The following is a 20554-nucleotide window of genomic DNA, read 5'->3' on the forward strand; positions in this document are numbered from 1 at the left end:
ACATGGATAAAAACCACCGTTCACGGTGGTACAACAAAATAAACAATAAAAACACCTTTAAAACACCTTAAAATATATATAAACATGTTTAACATATGCTGCAGCAGCACCAGTGTCCTTAAAGCTATTACGGGGGTGAGCCTGGGCCCCGCCCCCTAGGCCGGATGGAATTAGCCTGAGGAGGGAGAGGCCTTCTCCAACACTCATGATGCAGCAGCAGCGATGTCCCAGACCCCAATGAGGCTCTTAAAGCTGTGGCGAAGGTGAGCCTGGGCCCCGCCCCCTAGGCCGGATGGAATTAGCCTGAGGAGGGAGAGGCCTTCTCCAACACTCACGATGCAGCAGCAGCGATGTCCCAGGCCCCAACGAGGCCTCTTGAAGCTGTGGCGAAGGTGAGTCTGGGCCCCGCCCCCTAGGCCGGATGGAATTAGCCTGAGGAGGGAAAGGCCTTCTCCAACACTCACGATGCAGCAGCAGCGATGTCCCAGACCCCAATGAGGCTCTTAAAGCTGTGGCGAAGGTGAGCCTGGGCCCCGCCCCCTAGGCCGGATGGAATTAGCCTGAGGAGGGAGAGGCCTTCTCCAACACTCACGATGCAGCAGCAGCGATGTCCCAGACCCCAACGAGGCCTCTTGAAGCTGTGGCGAAGGTGAGTCTGGGCCCCGCCCCCTAGGCCGGATGGAATTAGCCTGAGGAGGGAGAGGCCTTCTCCAACACTCACGATGCAGCAGCAGCGATGTCCCAGACCCCAATGAGGCTCTTAAAGCTGTGGCGAAGGTGAGTCTGGGCCCCGCCCCCTAGGCCGGATGGAATTAGCCTGAGGAGGGAGAGGCCTTCTCCAACACTCACGATGCAGCAGCAGCGATGTCCCAGACCCCAATGAGGCTCTTAAAGCTGTGGCGAAGGTGAGTCTGGGCCCCGCCCCCTAGGCCGGATGGAATTAGCCTGAGGAGGGAGAGGCCTTCTCCAACACTCACGATGCAGCAGCAGCGATGTCCCAGACCCCAATGAGGCTCTTAAAGCTGTGGCGAAGGTGAGTCTGGGCCCCGCCCCCTAGGCCGGATGGAATTAGCCTGAGGAGGGAGAGGCCTTCTCCAACACTCACGATGCAGCAGCAGCGATGTCCCAGACCCCAATGAGGCTCTTAAAGCTGTGGCGAAGGTGAGTCTGGGCCCCGCCCCCTAGGCCGGATGGAATTAGCCTGAGGAGGGAGAGGCCTTCTCCAACACTCACGATGCAGCAGCAGCGATGTCCCAGACCCCAACGAGGCCTCTTGAAGCTGTGGCGAAGGTGAGTCTGGGCCCCGCCCCCTAGGCCGGATGGAATTAGCCTGAGGAGGGAGAGGCCTTCTCCAACACTCACGATGCAGCAGCAGCGATGTCCCAGACCCCAACGAGGCCTCTTGAAGCTGTGGCGAAGGTGAGTCTGGGCCCCGCCCCCTAGGCCGGATGGAATTAGCCTGAGGAGGGAGAGGCCTTCTCCAACACTCACGATGCAGCAGCAGCGATGTCCCAGACCCCAATGAGGCTCTTAAAGCTGTGGCGAAGGTGAGCCTGGGCCCCGCCCCCTAGGCCGGATGGAATTAGCCTGAGGAGGGAGAGGCCTTCTCCAACACTCACGATGCAGCAGCAGCGATGTCCCAGACCCCAATGAGGCTCTTAAAGCTGTGGCGAAGGTGAGCCTGGGCCCCGCCCCCTAGGCCGGATGGAATTAGCCTGAGGAGGGAGAGGCCTCCTCCAACACTCACGATGCAGCAGCTCCATTCTTTGACTTTCTCTAATTGCATCCAAATCTTGCATTCTCACCCCCAAAATAGAATCCAAAGAACATTGGCAGAGGGGGAGCCTATCACTGAAAAGAGTATGGGGAGAGGGGGAGGGAAATCCCTGTATAAAATGGAGCGAAGTCTCCTCTAATGCTTCTGTAATTTGATCTCTGTTCCTGAGAATGATTCCTCATCCAGTTCTGGTATACCTTCAGCTGATCATTCTGTGCTTAAGCTTCTTATATACATTCGTACCTTGGTTGTCGAACGCCCTGGAACTCGTACGTTTTGGCTCCCAAGCCCAGAAGTGATTGTTCCGGTTTGCGAACGTTTTTTCAGAACCCAGATGTCTGACGGGGCTTTTGCGGCTTCTGATTGGCTGCACGAGCTTCCTGCAGCCAATCAGAAGCCGTGATTTGGTTTTCGAACGTTTTGGAAGTTGAACGGACTTCCGGAACGGATTCCGTTCGACTTCCAAGGTACGACTGCACATGCTTTGGTTCAGAGATGTTTAGAGCTGCTCTACAGTTTTTCTCCAGGAGCTGCAAGCACACAACCTCTTTCTTACATCCAGCCAAGCAAGCAAGAGTCCGTGGATATTTAGTTCGTTTATTTAAAATATTTTTAGTGCAGAAGTCCTCTTGCGGCAGCTTATAGAACAAAACCCACTACGGTCACAAACCTCAACATAGTTAATAAAAGCCAGCAGTAGTATAAACACCAACCAGGTCCAAAATTACAAAAAGATGGTGCAGAACAACACCCAGAAACCACAAGCAATTCCATAAAGAAGTTAACTGCCACAAGTACTGGCGTGTGTTTCCAACATACACACAAAGTTGTCTTATACTGAGACAGGCTATCTAGCCTTGTATTGCCTGCACTGACTTCCAGCAGCTCTCCAGGATTTCAGATAAGGGTCTCACTTAGACCTCCCTGAAGCTGGTGGGGATCAAACCTGGGACCTTTTGCCTGGAAAGAAAAGACATCTGAAGGTAGCCCTATTTAGGGAAGTTTTAATGTTTGATGTTTTATTGTGTTTTTAATGTTCTGTTGGGAGCCACCCAGAGTGGCTGGGGCAACTCATTCATATGGGCGACAAACAATAAATAAAATTATTATTATCATTATCATCATCATTATGCATAGCATGTGCTCTACCACTGAGCTTCAGCGTTTTCCTATGCAGGTGGCATTCCAAGCTACTATAGTTTTCTTCCTTGTAACGCAATTTCAGTGTTTAAACAAGACTTTATGGGTCGCCTTGGGCTGTACAGGAGCAATAAAAGAACTGTTAGCTATGCCATTTTGAGTTGGCAAATCAGTTTCATTTCAGCCATGTCAAAAGAAACATAAAACAGCATTTAAATTAACTGTCGTAATTCCCTCTAGATAGTAAACAGGACTCAAGTGGTCCTGTCTGAAAAGGTTTTGGAATCATAATCCACACCTGGGAACACATTCTAGCCCTGCTGATGTCAAAAGCAGTATTTTGAGGTGGTCCCACTCCCCCAAGTTGTGTATGCATAAGCCTAAATTGATGGATTAATTGAAGAGAAGATAGCATGAGGATAGCCTTTCAGCTGTGCTCCAGTCACAGTGGAGGCTGGTCCATTGGGATGGATGGGCCACCCAACTGTAGAAATGTTCAGGGTGGCAGGAGAGGATATATTGTTTATTAATATCCTTCCTAGCTTGTGCTAGCAAGTTCCTTTATGTAGCAGAGTTACAGCCCCCTTTTTACATGCAGAGCAGATAGCTGGTTGCAGGCTCGTGTGAGCCTCTCACTATTATACAATTCAATCTGTCTCAGATTGAATTGTACGTTCCTGGCAAATTCCCTTGAATCCCTCTTAAAAGAATAAACATGCCACAATCTTATTCAAAGATAATAAACGAACTTTACTCACATCAGTTCATAGTTGGATCCCTGAAGGCAGATTACAAATATGCTACAAATATGTACATGTGGATCTATCCCATATGGGGGAATAATCCCAGTGTTTCTGCTAGCTGAGAGCTAGCAGAACAGTCCTAGCTAAAAGCTGGTCAAACGAAGAAGGAAGTCAAAAAGAAGGGGAGTGCTGCGTGACTCGTTCTTTTGTTACCTGGACAGGTAAGGTCATGCCCACCTTTTGTCACATGCAAACGAAGGATGCTCCAGCCAGGAGGAACAGGAAGTTTCGACTGGCTGGACCAAACATTCCCCTGCATGTCCACTCTAGGAAAACAAGGAATGTTGTACTTGACTGCTTCTCATGAATCAAATCCCGCACCAACTTCAGTCTGCTCTCAGCCAGCCCCCACCTGCCTGCCTTCTCACAACCAGGTAGGGGGGGGGAGACTCTGCCTGTCACTGGCCCTGGCTTCACTTACTCTTGGTTTCCTCAAATTGCTGAAAGCCTCTTTTCTCAAGCTTCGTCTACGTTCTAGTATGTTGTCCTCACTGACTGCTCATTTGCTAGGGAGCAAGGCTCATTTGACACAGCAGCTCTTCTAAGTAAATAGATGTTGGATTGTGCTGTAAACATTCTGTAAAGATAAAAGGGACCCCTGCCCGTTAGGTCCAGTCGCAGACAACTCTGAGGTTGCGGCGCTCATCTTGCTTTATTGGCCATGGGAGCCAGCGTACAGCTTCCGGGTCATGTGGCCAGCATGACTAAGCCACTTCTGGCAAAACCAGAGCAGCGTACAGAAACACCGTTTACCTTCCCGCTGGAGCGGTACTTTTTTATCTACTTGCACTTTGATGTGCTTTCGAATTGCTAGGTTGGCAGGAGCAGGGACCGAGCAATGGGAGCTCACCCCGTTGCGGGGATTCGAACTGCTGACCTTCTGATAAGCAAGCCCTAGGCTCTGTGGTTTAGACCACAGCACCACCCACATCCCTAAATGTTCTGTATGCATGGTCAATTGTGTATTTAGATCATCCGTCTGAATTTACCAGCGCCCTAGTGCAGCTCCTAACCACGCCTCCAGCTCCTTTCTCATTCATTATCGTGGGCCTCTCACTCAACCACCTTTCCTTTACGCCTTTGTGGCTATCCTGTTATTCACCCTTCTTGATGTTTCTTTTGTTTGTGACCTCTCAGTTGCTAGGGCAGTCTTATCACACGTCGTAAGATTTCTTACTTCCCCTGTTTGAAACTTAGACCTATTGCTTTATCAAGTTTTACCAACTTCCCTCTTTTGAATGGATGAATTTCCCCACCTCCAGAGCAGAAGTCATGCTGCAAAGCTGAGTTAATACAGCCAGAGCTTTCCTGGAATATATTCCTTAGCTACGTCATTAATATTCCTTCTTACTAATTATCTCCTAATTGAAATAGAACCAAACCCTCTTATAGGTGCAATAGTATTGTACCTGGACTACAACACAGTGTGTGAAGCAACTCTCTTGGTTTAACAACGTGGTCAGTGCTGCAAGGGGGCATTTGCCATTCTTAAGTTACCTACTTGTAAGGTTGCAGATTTGTACCACCCAAAAGGAGTGGCTCCACTTTAAGGCTAAAGGATGGAAGGTTTTGGAATTTATCCAAAGGCTTGGGGGGGGGACCCCCTCAATATTATATATAGAAAAGGTGAGATTCCTTACTGAGGTTAATTTTCTACTACAAGGAAAATAAATCTACTTTCATTCACAGTCTGAACCATAAAGTCAAATGTGATTTAATTATTTAATTATTTATTTACAAAAATTACTACCCTAGATTAGACTCGATAGTATAGCACAGGGTACTGCTTTTCACCAATGTGGTTATTGCTTAGTGATTAAGTTGGAATCTACTGTTGGTAAACGTGTTTCTTCCACTTAGGAAGAGGAGGATTAGGAAGTGAAGTTTATATAAAAATCTGTACATTTTCACAATTTCTGCTTGTAATGCTAAGCTGAAAATCTGCCCAGTGGACTCTTTAAGACTGGAAAAACAAACCCATCATTGTCCACAAGGCACAGGTGATTCTGCCCCATTCCCCCGTACCATCAAGCTCCTTCCTTCCTGTAGGTTTCCCCATTTTTCCTAGCTTTTTGAAGTACCCCTCCCCCTTTTATGTAAGTTCAGAACAGGAAGGGATGCTATTTAATTTGATGAAAATACTTTTAAAAAAACCAAAACCAGATTTTTTTCTGGTTGTGTTGCATGAGAAAAGAAGTTGATTTCTGCAGCTGTATGTGAACAAATTGGAAGTGTGTGGAACTCTCTCTCTCTCTCTCCCTTACATTAACACTAAAGTAAGAAACTAATTATTTTCACTTGCTTTCCAGAGCTCTGCTGGTCTGCTGCATTAAAAGATGATGATGATGATAATCTGTGTATTTATTGTAGGGCATCCTCAGTAGGACTTGCTTGGGGCCCTGCATAGGATTTATTAGAATTATGAGGTAGGCATGGTGCAAATTGACACAGAGCAGTCTTGATTCCAGATTATGTTGTTGTTGTTTAGTCGTTTAGTCGTGTCCGACTCTTTGTGACCCCATGGACCAGAGCATGCCAGGCACTCCTGTCTTCCACTGCCTCCCGCAGTTTGGTCAAACTCATGCTGGTAGCTTCGAGAACACTGTCCAACCATCTCGTCCTCTGTCGTCCCCTTCTCCTTGTGCCCTCCATCTTTCCCAACATCTTGATTCCAGATTAGTTAATCCATAGCTCTTTTATCTCTGGCTCTGCCCATCATCGACTCGCCACCAGCTTGCGGCCCCCAACACATTACCTCAGAGGGTAAAATGTGGCCCTCAACAGACAAAAGGTTGATTACCTCTACTATAAAGGACTCATTAGCGGACCCAGAGTTGTTCTATCATTCTGACCTTATTATGTGATGTTTACCTGACAGCAATACTTGGGCATTTCCTTCAGGCACACTTTTTTCCCTAATACGCTATCAAGCCTTGAGTGGACTTGCCTACTCCTTCTGACTAAAGGAACTAATTTACCTAAGCATTCCACTGGATGTTCATTAATTCTTGGCTGTCTTTAAAATAGGAGCGCAAAACACACAGCTCACTGACCATCCCTGGAGCCTTCAACTGCCCCCTCTCCTCCTTTTCTATATAGCCCTTTAAAACACGTAGGATGTTTATTTAAAGCTATCAACTGCAGATCTCCTTTAACAGCAGAAGCTGAAGTTCATAAGGGGAGAGCTCTCATTGTTAGTTCTGGGCTTCCAGCAGCCGTTCCCATCCCGTTTCCATGGCAACAGGTTTCATTCCGATCTGAGAGGGTAAAAAAACACCATGTAAGCTTTTTAAAAAAATGATTATGTAAACCTCTTACCTTATTTCCACTCATCTGACATCTGAGTCCCCGAAAACAGATTTAGGAATGAAAAGCCACCAAGACAACTTTGCTCCATTTCCTCAGCAGGGAGCAACCAGCCTCTCGGGCCCTTGGTTTGCTGCCACGGACATGTGCAGGAAACTTCCTTCCCCACAGTTTGGTTTCTGGCTGGCAAATAATCCTTAAGTGACAGACAAATCTAGGCAGCCTCTAGTCCAAGCCAAAACGTAGCAGTATGTGTTTTGTTCTATCAACTGTGCGCAGCGACTTCAGCTGCTGTCAGTGTTTACTTTCCAGCAGCAGAGATTCTGGAACCCAAGTCTGTCTGGAAGCCGCTGCCTCCCCCCCCCAAAAAAATAAATAAATCCATGTTTGCGTGCGGGCCAGTTGCAAAATATAGACTTTCTCAGAACCGCACCTATCCTTTCCTGCTTTAGATTTTGGCGGGTTAAGCGCTGGCACTGAAACCGAACGAACAATTGGCACCAAAGGCAATTGAAGCCTGCCCTCTCCTATGAACCTTAGGATGAGGGCCTGACCTCAATTTTTTAAATGGAGATTAAAGACAGCTTCATGACTTGAAGCATTATACAGTGGTACCTTGGGTTACATACGCTTCAGGTTACAGACGCTTCAGGTTGCAGACTCCGCTAACCCAGAATTAGTGCTTCAGGTTAAGAACTTTGCTTCAGGATGAGAACAGAAATCGTGCTCCGGCGGCGTGGCAGCAGCAGGAGGCCCCATTAGCTAAAATGGTGCTTCAGGTTAAGAACAGTTTCAGGTTAAGAACAGACCTCCAGAACGAATTAAGTACTTAACCCGAGGTACCACTGTACAACTGTAATGGTATACTGTAGAACAAGTGGGTGATGGCAGCAGGGAGAAATTGGATGGGACACCCTTAGCTACAGGGTTCCTGGTGGAGCAGGGGGTGCCCTTCTGTTACGGCAATTACTTGTCAACACTGAGCAGCAGAACTGCTCCGAAGAAGAGAGGGCCATTCTCCACCTTCCACCATTAGGAAAAGTGCATATGTATGAAAGAGGAGGCCTTTTCTTGTGGCACCTGCCTGTGGAATGTCCTCCTGAAGGTGGTGTACTGGGCATCAAGGGACAGGGGTGGCGCTGTAGTCTAAACCACTGAGCCTCTTGGGCTTGCCATTTGGAAGGTTGGCAGTTCGAATCTCCACGACAGGGTGAGCTCCCGTTGCTCTGTCCCAGCTCCTGCCAACCTAGCAGTTCGAAAGCATGCCAGTGCGAGTAGATAAGTAGGTACCACTGCGGTGGGAAGGTAAACGGTGCTTCTGTGCGCTCTGGTTTCCGTCACGATGCCCTGTTGTGCCAGAAGTGGTTTAGTCATGCTGGCCACATGACCCGGAAAGCTGTCTGTGGACAAACACCGGCTCCATTGGCCCGGAAGCAAGATGAGCGCCACAACCCCATAGTCGCCTTTGACTGGACTTAACCTTCCAGGGGTCCTTTACCATTTTTACCTTTACTGGGCATAAGTACTACCAGTACAAGTACAATACTACCAGCACAAGGTTGAAACCTTATTTTCCAGGGCTTTTTAGAAGTTGTTATTTTTAACTAGTTCAATGGTTTTGTTCCTTATAATGTTTTGTTCATTGTTGATTATGTTTTTTATTGTATATGTAGATTTTGAATTCCAGTGTTTGTCACCTTGAAATCCAAAACTGGGTGAAAATGTAGTTCATGCATGTTTAAAATTTTAAAAAGTCCACACATTTACTGTGATGCGAAATGGTATTTGAAGTATACCTTGCCATTGGGCAGTTCACATTTTGCTCTGCCATAAACTTACTGGCAAGCCTCTCCTTTTCATCCTTGCAATATGGGTACAATAATACTAAGTTACCTTACAAGTTTATTCAGGTTTACTGGGAGCATGGAATGCTTTTTACACTCTGAAGTGCTAAATAAGCGGCATTTCAGCCAGTAGGAGTGACTGGGAGATAAATGGGTGTAAATAGTTTATGGGAAACTATGGAGGTGAAAGACTGAGTCATAGCTGCCTTTTCTTAAAAGTCACATTTTATATGCTGTTTGGTCACTGCTTTGCTGGTTATCAATAGTTCATGCTTTCATGTATCTCAAACACCACTTGCAAAAAGAGAACGACAACGAGCTATAACTGTTTTTGCACCTTCAAACAGCTTCCACCAACTTTACACTGCAACTTGAAAAGAAGAGTCATTGAGAGATTCAAGAAATCCCTCTTCAGCCAGCAGAGCAACCCATGTAACTTGAAGTCTGAAATTAAAAAGGTGCAGTATGTTGAAGGTCACTCCCAGAGTGATTATGATTCCCTTCCTCTGATTACTTGAAATATGGACGGGATATTTTCAGGGAGCAGAGGGAAGCACGTTTTTACATATTCAGATATGAAGCATTTACATAGGCTAATGGTCATATTTTATTCACGAACAATGGAGGTCCACGCATAGCAACTTACCCAGAAGCCTTGGAGATAGATGTTTTAAAAATTACCTCACTTTAATTTGAATATATCCTTAATCTTTCATTGTAGTGGGGAATTAAGAATCAACAGTCAACAGCCTTAGGTTTTAAAACTACTACATTTGTCTGGACAAGCAGTGGTGTGTGTGTGTGTGTAAATATACATACACATATACAAACCCTAGCAGCTTCTCATAGACTGAGGCATAAAGCCATTATCATTGGAGATCAGAGAACTTATATTTCCTTTTATGTTCAGAAAGTAGGGATTTCAAAACAAAACCCCAAGGGAAGCAAACCCACAAGACAGAATTTTCCAGAATTGTCAGAGTAGCAGCATAATGCTTCTAATCTCCCATTTACATGAAATGCTTTTTGTTGTGAATAATCAATTTAGGAGTAACAGTAAAAGCTTGCCAGTTCTTCACAGAACCGAATTCTGCCTTATCATACCAAGCGGAGATGATGTTGAGTAAGCCCAGATGAACGAGAAGGGATGTGAAGAGAGAGAGAAAAAGAGATGTATTCAGAGGCTTGAAAGGAAGGGCTGCTTTACCCTTTAAACCTTGAGGGGGTTTTCCTCAGCCTGACCAGAAAGCACTGAAGCTGTCCCAATGTGCTTTGATGCTAGATAATATTGACACAGCCCAGTAGGCCTTAACTCGGGTCATTGCTTTCCAGCTACCATATTATTTGTGAGATCGTATTTTGGATACCATCCAGCACAGAACAGTTATTTGTAGATAATGCTGAAACCACAGAAGATTCTTTTTCAAAGACTACAGTGTGTCTTAGCAAAGCAAGTCCAAAGGACATCAGCAGCACATTTGATCCCATAACATGCCAAGTATTTTTCCAGTTGTTCCCACAGAAGGTGGCAACTGCCAGTGTAATTCATGTATATTTATTTATTTTGCACCCCCTAGGCTCAAGACGGTTAGTAACATGCAAACACCTCCACAAAATGTAATACCTGCAATATAATATATATTTATGCCCTGCCACAAAAAGACTCAAGACAAAGAAAGGCCTTGTATTGTCTTTGGCAAATGCGGTCTTATTAACAGAAACGGATGTGCCATTTGTTTATGTTGTTTTTATAATCATTATCTCTATTTCTGATAAAAGTATTTCATAGCCACAAAGGTGTCGCCAAGATCATATAATTGTAGGGTTGGAAGGGACCCCGAGAGTTGTCTAGTCTACCCCCCTGAAATGCAGAAATCTCAACTAAAGCATCCATGACAGATGGCCATCCAACCTCTGCTTAAAAACCTCCAAGGAAGGATAGCTATGCTGTGCTATACAAAAGTAGCTTGAGAGATCTGTTCTTGTGTGTGCTTTCGTTGCTGTGTTGGGCATTACTCTGCATTCACTGGGCCTTAATTTGTTTATGTCTATGCTGGCACAGCCTGTGTCCTGTAAGTTAAGCACAGGACAAATAAAGATACACCTTTTTATTAATCTTGGCGCAAATGCTTACGAGCATATAGTGCATATACCCTTTAATAGTTTTTGCTATGCTTCGTACTGATGAATAAGTCATGCCTTATTGCAGCTGAGCATTTCTGGATTGAAGCTTATCTGTTAGTTCTGAAAATAATATTGTGCATCCCCTCTTGTGTGGTGAAAAGGGTTTAGTTTCCGATTTGATGAGAGACTACTGGATATTTTTGTTGTCTTTGTAATAGCTGCTTTGTTTATGAATGTACAGGAAGCGCACTATGGAAACAAATACATACCTGGCACATACTGTTTTTTTCACATGAGAGCACAGCGGCCATTTTGGATGTTGCAATGTCACCCTGAAAAAAGCGCTTTTTCAGGGCTGTGTTCTTGTGTGGTGCCCAAAAATGCATGTTTTTGGATGGTATTCTCCCCAAAAGCGCATCTTTCAGTTCTGCAATCTTGCACGGTGCACGACCTTGGAAGAAAGTGTCCCAGTTTTCTGCCTTGGAGGTTGTGCAAATAGACATCCACACCCCAGGCAGCAGATCTACCAAGGCTGCTTCAGATTCCTAGAGTGAGTCTCTGTTCTCCACGATATTCATATCCAGCAACCTCAGGCCAAGTTGTCTCCAAGGTCTTTTCCTGTCTTTTATTTCATGATTGATTTGGTTGCTACCAAATTCCAATTCATTAGCTCCCACTGATGTTATACTTTCTCATGTAACATGTACTGTCCATCTCAGGAATCAGTATTGATAGCGCAGAAGTAATCTAGAAAGTACTGTAATTCATTTCCCCTTGAAAAGTTGGACAAAATTAGTTCTTGGTCTCGGAATAACATTTAGAGCTCAACTATTCCACCTGTTCATTTTCAATTCTGTTCTCCTTTTGTTGTACCTGTTTTTAAAATGAATGAAAATGGATCACCTGGAGAATTTCCTATGGCGGCTTAATAGAAATGAGCAGAAGGATCTCCTGAAGCAGGAAGAGGGATCCATAACTAAGGACAGGGGTACTTGTTTTCCTTCTTGCCTGGGTTAAATACCCACCCAGAAGTAAAGCTGAACCTAGCAGCAGCTTCTCAGTTGTCAACTTCTAATTCTGTAAACTGAAAACGACAGAACACTGGCTTTAGCCCAAAACTGTAAATTGAAGTTGATAGTGTATAATATGAAAACCTTCTACCAATTTAAATTTGCAGAAATCTATTCACCTGGCTGAGCCAGGCAGTGCTTGGATGAGTACCTGTCACTTTGAGGATTATGAAATTTCCTCCCATATTTCATCTGCTGTGACAGTTGTCGCTTCTTTTCTGAGTAACTTCCAAAGGATTGAGCACCCAGGAGGGATCAAAATGGCTGAAATCACACAAGCATCAGTGGGCCCAAGCACTCTGCTGTGGTGAAAAGCAGGCCAGTGTCTACATATAGACTCTGTGGAACTTAGCATTGGGGATACTCTATACCAAATTCATCTAGTACCTTTAAAATTTACATTGGACTCCACAGTTTAACACATGCCAAACATGCATTAAATACAGTATTTGGTACTTGACTCTGCAAAGAACAGGGTATGAGTGGCGGATTTGTGCATAACAGAAATATCAAGGCAAGTTTTAAGAAAACTCAAAACCTTGTTTGTTTTTCACTATGGTTTCTAATATTTTTAAAACATAGTTATATCAAGGTTTTTCATGCTCAGTATGAAACTCTATTTGCAGGCTTCCTCAACCTGATCCATCCAGATGTTTTGAGACTACAATTCCCATCATCCCTGACCACTGGTCCTGCTAGCTAGGGATCATGGGAGTTGTAGGCCAAAAAACATCTGGAGGGCTGAGGTTGAGGAAGCCTGCTCTATTGAACAATTGAATATTGAACAATTCACTTCCTGTTCCTCATTCCCTATCCAGAAATTTGTTCCAATTTCCGTCCCTCCCTCAATTTTAATCCATCTTTTCCCTTAGAGCAGTTTCATATTTCTGAGTCTGCACACTTTCTGAATGGCAAACATTTTAACTAATCTTACCGCTGTTTAATTTTTTTCTTACTTCAGAAAATTACAGTTCTGTGTTCACTCCCAACTATAGCATTTATGGAGGAAAACAATAGGCGTTTTGTTTGTGTTTGGCCTTTGTGCAGCTTCTCCAAGGTTCCCCAGAGCTGATTGAGCCTAACTTTTTGACAGCAGATTGCCAGTTGTTATTGCACTCTTCAGGGGGGAGTACTTTGGTCCTCGACGACAGACCAGGTAAGTCCGGCGAAAGCCACGTTGCGCAACCTTTGACAACGGCTCTTTGCGTTGACATTGTTCAGCAAGTATGAATTCCTCCTGCTAAATGCTCATTAAGCTTCAACGAGGTTCAGTGTGCTAAATGTGTAGGGCATATAGGACGAAAACAACCGCACAGTTGCTCCTTAAACCATTTCCATGTGGCGATTCTAACTACACAGAGTGAGAATCAATAGGAGATGTAGTGGTTAGAATTTCAGAAGAAGAGCAGGGAGGCCCAGGTTCAAACGCCCCTTAGCCATGAAGCTCTTGAGAAGAGGCATTGTCTTGTGTGACATCATGGGCACGATGCGCAATGTTGCGTTGTGGGGAAGAGGCCTAGCTCGGAGCTCAGTGTGGCGTGGCTTCCCCTCTCGCACTCGGGAGGAGCCAGCCACTGAACCGCTCTGCGCTCAGACTCCTCCACCCCCTCAATATGAAGGGCCCCAGGCCCCCTGCCAGCAGGGGCTGAAGGGGGTCCTCTGCTCCTAGGAATTGACATGGCTGCTCTTGGGCCAGTTGCTGTCTCTCAGCCTAGCCTACCTCACAGAGTCATTGTGAGGGGGAAGAAAGAGGGGAACCATGCTTAAGTCCTAAGAGCCAGTGTGGTGTAGTGGTTAAGAGTGGTAGTCTCGTAATCTGGGGAACCGGGTTCGCTTCCCCGCTCCTCCACATGCAGCTGCTGGGTGACCTTGGGCTAGTCACACTTCTGTGAAGTCTCTCAGCCCCACTCACCTCACAGAGTGTTGGTTGTGGGGGAGGAAGGGAAAGGAGATTGTTAGCCGCTTTGAGACTCCTTCGGGTAGTGATAAAGCGGGATATCAAATCCAAACTCTTCTTCTTCTAAGAGCAGAGAAAATTGTCTTACAGGAGACCATTGCTCCATCTGGCTCAGTATTGTCTGTCCTAACTTGTAGCAAGTCTACTCTTTCAGACTGTGGTCTTTCCAGGCCATTTCTCTATTGCCGTTTCTGGAGATGCTAGATATGAAACCTAGGGAGTTTGGTGTGCAAAGCATGGGCTCCGCCACTGAGCTGCAGTCATTCCCATTGAGGGAGTGAGGATATAATTGTAATATATAATAAATAATACATAGTGAGTTGGTGATCATCATACTGGAACAGACAAATTCCTGGAGGTCAAGTGTCAGGCTTCAGGGAATTGGCTTCCTCCCCCCGTGGCAGTAGATAAGCAGAGCAAAGGAAAAGGAGTCTTCTTACCAGTTAGAAACTTTAATAATTACAGTGAGAGAACAAAAAACCCACCTCCTAGAAATGGCGATGTTCCCAATTAAGGATCACTCCCCCTTCCGTCCCTATTCATCTACGTCACTCCTACATCTTGTAATCTGAGCTTGTACCCTCTGTGCTTTCTGTGCTTTCTGTTCTGACACTTTCTCAGCTCTTCTTGACCTTGGGGAGAGCGGAGGAATGCTGTCCAGAGACTGTGAATCTGTTAACCCCCTCTCCCCCAGTGTTTTGTCTCCTAGCTGTTCCCCATCCAGTGTTTCCCAGCTTCTGCCTTCTGAACTATGTCCCTCTGCAAACCACTGTTCTAAATCTATACTGTCCTCCTGCTCCTGGGAAGATTCAGGATCCAGATCGGGGGAGGGGGAGGCTCCCACCATTCCTCGTCAGTACAATCCTCCTCAGCACAGTCCCTGACATCAACTATCAATGGCTATGTTTTATCTCTACTGTAAGAGGCATTTTATCTCTGAATACCAGTTGCTGATAATCACAGGTGCTGTTGCATTGCTGTACTGTTTGCGGGCTTCCCATAGGCATTCGGTTGGCCACTGTAAGAACAGGATATTGGACCAGATGGGCTGTTGGCCTGATCCAGGAGAATTGTCCTATGTCCTTATATTCTCTGCCCATATGTGAGGCAAGTGATGTTGAGTTCCCTCAAAAGTAATGGCATGTCTTCCTCTCCACCCCCCACCCCCCGGTGCTGAATTGGCAGGACAAAGGAGAGATGACAGGATTTTGATATGGTATGCTGTGTTGCATCTTGAACTGATTTGGCAGCCTAATGCTAGGCTAAAGAAGCAGGCTATAAATATTAAAATAATAGTAACAGAATACTGAAACTGGGCTTACAGACCATTAAATATGTGTGGTGAGAATGAAGTGAGGGACATTGAACATGAAGGAAATAATTTAGATAGCTGCATAGCGAAAAAACTCAAAACAAAACCCCAACAAACCGTGCCAAAAACTGTAGCACATGCATTTATGAGGAGAATGAAAGATGTAGTCAAGAGTGTTTATGCAAAAATATAGAAAAGCTTGCTAGCAGCATAAAGCATTATCAAGAAGAGGAACACATTCACAGCAAAAAAATATTTCAACTGGAACGTTCTGAATTGTCAGGACTGGGGAGAGGTGGCAGGAAGGAAAACCAGAAAGAGGAGGTTAATTTATTTTATTATGAAAGTGTTTCAGCAACTAAACAAATTTTATAGACCTGGGCTAGAATGCAGTTTTGAAAGGGTGACGTGTTGTGTATGTTGCTGCTCTGTCATTCAAATATTGTCCTGTCTTGGTTGGTTTCAGTGTTCATGTACTATGAGTTTGTGCCTTTAATGGAAAAGGGGATGTGTTTACTGCTTTTATACATCACCGAAGGGGGTTGCACTCAAGATGCAAAGGAGGTGCGGGAAATAAGGCATGTAGGCTCTTATATTCCATTGCATGTGCTTAGAAGCCTTCCTGTCCTGAGATCATGCTGGGATCCTTGAGTTATTTGGATTCTTTATCACAAGGAAACGTCTTAAGCAGAGGTTGGCAACCTAAGGTCCATCGGCCAGTTCCAGCCCATGAGCTTCCTGGAACTGGCCCACGGCTGTTCCGTGGATTGGCGTGGGGATTCCATGCTCCCCCCCCCCCGACGGTACCATTTTATTTCTCGCCGCGGGGACCGACTTCCGGGTCGGAAGAGCACCGGAAATAGCTTGAGAGCACACATGGGTGCGCATGCTCCGGCCCACCGAGAGGTCTGCCAGGGAATGGACTGGTCCGGCCTCAAAAAACGTTGCCTATCCCTGGTCTTAAGTATATTCAACAGAATGCATAGAAGCCTGCATCATACCTTCCCAGTCAAAGCAGGAAGATTATAGGCCAGTGCGCACCCACTCCCCTTTATGTCCACACACACAAAGAAGGCTCCTCTTTACCTGCATATTGAAGCAGTTTTTGTACAACTATTGCTGCGCATTGATTGCGTCAGTATTCATTGCTGCTTAATGTATATGAGCCCAGTTCTAAATTGCACTAAACAAGGGGATTACAAAGGGAACATTTGCGTATTGATCACTCTGAAGTTGGCCCTGTGGCATCTTTATTCTTCTGGGGAAACATACAGAATTAAGGGCCAAATTCAATTAACTTGGCGCGCTAGCAGAAGCCAGTGCAAAGACTCTTGTTAGTGCTGTGGGGGTTTTCTCCTCCTCCAAATCTGCTCTGGAGAGTAGGGAGAGCCCCAAGAACAGCACACATGGGGAGGAGAGGGATGGTTTCACCGGGCAAGCAGAAATGCGTGCACTCATGGAATGATTGGATTAGCGGGATACTGAAGCCCAGCCTTTGTCATCTAATTGCTAATGGACCAAGGATAGTATCCTGCTTTTGTGACTGACATAAAAGTTTGGATTTGATATCCCGCCTTTCACTCCCCTTCAGGAGTCTCAAAGCGGCTAACATTCTCCTTTCCCTTCCTCCCCCTCAACAAACACTCTGTGAGGTGAGTGGGGCTGAGAGACTTCAGAGAAGTGTGACTAGCCCAAGGTCACCCAGCAGCTGCATGTGGAGGAGCGGAGATGCGAACCCAGTTCACCACGCCAGTTATACATGTAACTTCACCAAATATGCACCTACCTGATTTTTCCAATGTTTCCTTTTTGGAAGGCATGTGTACACACACACACACACACACACAGAGAGAGAGAGAGAGAGAGAGAGAGAGAGAGTTAATTTAACTGTCCTATGTGAAATAAGACAGTTTAAGGTTATGGCACAAGAATTGTTAAAAGAAACCTGCCAACGCTACCTCTACACTAATTTTCTATTATATATGCTGTAGAAAACCTTTGCAAGAAATCCCCAGAGTTTTCATGGTCAAGGTTAGTGAAATAGAGGGCAAATGAAAACTTGAAAATATGCAGAAACTCAGTGGAACTTGGTTTCAAGGAAATATAAGTAGGATCAGCATGAAAGTGCTCAGATGTGAATGGCACGGGTTCCCATTAATTAAAATGGTGGGTGCCAATCTACATGCATAAATGAACCTCCATAGAACTGAACTGGAAAGTTGGCTCCTCTACAGAAGCTCCTGTACACCTACTGGATTTCCCAAGCCCAGAACAAATGATGGGATTGATGGAAATGTCTCTTGCCCCCTTTAATCCACAATGCTGATTTAACCTTCGTGGTTTGCTTTTTTGCTTTCACCTTAATGAATTACATATCTGTGACCAGAAACAGTTGGGTGTGAAGCTTTTTCTATATCTAATAATCAGTTAATAATCCCTTAAGATTGTTGTTAATTCCATGATTTCAGTATACGGTGTCATAAAACAATGGTAACTTTTAACAGTTTAAGAAGCTTCTCTGGTGCTTCTTTTTATGAAATCAGATGTCCATTCCATTATCCAGCATTATCTGATATGATTTACTCATAGGTCTTCCTAGCACTTTTGACGTGGATGAAGGAATGACATATGAACAAATGCAGGTCAGACCTCACCTTGTTTTCAGTAGTTTCATCATTTGCTTTCAGTTCCTTTTCCGTAACGTCTAATGAAATTCCATGTGCTTCACTTTTGTAGACTGTGATCGAGGAGGTTCTGGAGGAATGTGGATATTACAATTTTACCTCAAATAGGTGAGTTTCATTTCAGAAGGAGACATAAAATCATGGTGAAGAGAATAGACAGAAATTATAATTCAGTTTCCTAGTTACAGCTGTCTATTTTGGTTTTGGGGTGCTTTAAAAAATAATAATCATGATTTATGATGTGTAGGCACATGCTAGATAAAATGGTGTGGAACATTGTAGCCAGTAGTGTAAAATCATATTTGAAAAGAAAGGCACCCCCATCCTTTTCATTTTGATGGATGAGAATTTGTTTTAAAATCCCTTATGAAAAATAAACCTCAAATGAAGAATTGTGGGACTACCAGCTTGCCTTATGGGTACATTGTCTGGATGTTGCACAAAAATGGGTTGGGACAAGAAAGCAAAGGGGATGTAAAATTTGGAAGAAGCTATTTGAACTACAATACAGCTGCTATTCTGCTCCACCTCTGCTTACTATTGCTGCAGGATTTTCAACAGTGATGGGACAAACATTCATGGGATAGATTGAGTGTCTCATACTCAATAAGCATAAATGGAATTCCACTAAGTTGTATGATATAGAAATAATACGTTGGCATGTGTTTCAATGGGGTGGCTTATTGCTGGTTTTAATTATTTTGAATGTTTTAAAATAGTTCTTTTTATCTGTTTAGGAACCCCTGATGTATACAATACTGACCTTTATGAGCCAAGTTCCATATAAGAAAGCTTTTTTATGTTCTTTGTGTGTTACTGAGAGGGGAAAAGTTTCTCTGGGTACCACACACAGATAGGGGGCGAAATGATGCTACTAATTAGCCATAGCCAATCATTTCCAATAGTGACATCCAAAAGAATTTAAGACCCCTTTAAATAGGAACAAACTGGCTATGAGAGATATTTGTTGCCTACAGTTTCTACAAATGTTGGGATCAGTTGCACTAAAGTCTAGCATATATGTTGGTGCCTAATTTTAGGAGCTTTTAGGTTGAATTTCACTTATCTGGCAGCTCAAACTCCCGCAAAGCTTTCCTGCAGTCTCTGCTGATGCATCTGTGTCATATTGGCAGCAAAGGTCTAGTCTGCCTCAGGTGATTGTAAATGTTATGGCATTTCTCATTCCCTGCGAACACTTACAGCCTCTTAAATCTTTTTAGGTATCAATACTATCCATGGGGAACAAGGACTCATCCGGCCAGAAGATGAGTGCCTGGAATTCGGACGAGATTGGCATGTTTTCTAATAAGGTCTAAGTGCCTTGACTTCAGCTGTTGTCTTTTGCCAAAGGAATGCACTTTGCTTCATCACAAGAAAAGGGGGGAGGAAATCAGATGTAGGGATAGTTTGCAAAGAGTCATCCAGGCAGTAGAACTTTGGAGCACAACTTTTTCAGTAGATGTTTGCAGTAATTTTTTTTTTGCTGGCAGAATGCTTACTTTCTGTGCACAATGTGGACACAATCCCAGGTACCTGCATTATGGCAATATAATGCTCCACTGAATTCTTGCTTCTATATAATTTTAAAGGACTTATGAATACTCAGGAACGTTGGAAATATATCTTATGTTTTATAGATCTGTTTATACCAGAGATTTATCTTTTATAATAAGAGTACCTTTTGTAAGGAGAGGAAATCAGAAAGTCGGAGTTCAGAGTTTTCTAGAATACATTTGTGACTAGCCTTTGGGATATTTGCAATTTCTGCTGCGAGTATGGTATATTAGACAGTATTTAAAACCTGCACAGCTTCTAATAATTGCTATTTCTAAATACATGTTGATTCTATAAATAGATATAGGGTGATGCCAATAATATGTATATAAGAAATGTATAGTGTGCATTTGTATGCAGCATTCATACCTTTACACCCACACCCACGGTGCAATAAATAGATAATTCTTTTTTTATTTTTGTTCAGCACTGTAGCACATAATGCACTTTGGAAAACTATGCATGCTTTTGGAAAATGCATACAAAATAAGAATGTGTGTGTAGTTGTTGCTAAGACTTTTCTCTCATTTTTGCCAGCATGCTAGAGATTTCAGTTGCTGGCAATATTGAGTGAAAGTATGATTCTCTAGAATGAGGATATTCAACATGGTACCTTCCAGATGTTGTTGGACTACAACTTCCATCATCTCTGACCATTGTGAATGCTGGCTGGGCTGATGGATGTTGGGAGTCCAACAACATCCAAATGGCACCCAGTTGGCTAACCATTCTGTAGAATACCCTTGTAGGTAAGACCTCCAAATTTCAATGGTTTTATTTTTAAAAACCTGCCTATCTTAATTAGCCTTTTGGCACGTAATGCAATATTTCTGAAGTTGGGTGCTTACCGCACATCTAACCTACTAGGCAGTGTGTTCGTCGTTCAAGCACAAATGAAGAATTTGGGGTAAAAAAAAAGGCAAGTTCAGCTTGTCTGTTCTGACCCATGTTAGTCTGACATCATCAACATGATTGATTTGGGG

General features: G+C 44.2%; 1 protein-coding gene across 4 annotated transcripts in view; it reads left to right on the plus strand.

Moving 5' to 3' along the window:
* Window positions 1–19997, plus strand: part of NEK10 (NIMA related kinase 10) — a 113240-nt gene extending 93243 nt beyond the window's left edge. For all 4 annotated transcript variants that reach the window (XM_082193308.1, XM_082193310.1, XM_082193307.1 and 1 more), the window contains 5 exons: window positions 9218–9328; window positions 13112–13220; window positions 17923–17975; window positions 18070–18125; window positions 19238–19997. In XM_082193308.1, the coding sequence (XP_082049434.1) occupies window positions 9218–9328; window positions 13112–13220; window positions 17923–17975; window positions 18070–18125; window positions 19238–19286 (378 nt within the window). In that variant the 3' untranslated portion in view covers window positions 19287–19997. The remainder of the gene's footprint in view (window positions 1–9217; window positions 9329–13111; window positions 13221–17922; window positions 17976–18069; window positions 18126–19237) is intronic.
* The last annotated feature ends 557 nt before the right edge of the window (window positions 19998–20554 follow it).

This window comes from Podarcis vaucheri (assembly GCF_965113315.1).
Source record: "Podarcis vaucheri genome assembly, chromosome: 12".
Taxonomy (NCBI): Eukaryota; Metazoa; Chordata; class Lepidosauria; order Squamata; family Lacertidae; genus Podarcis; species Podarcis vaucheri.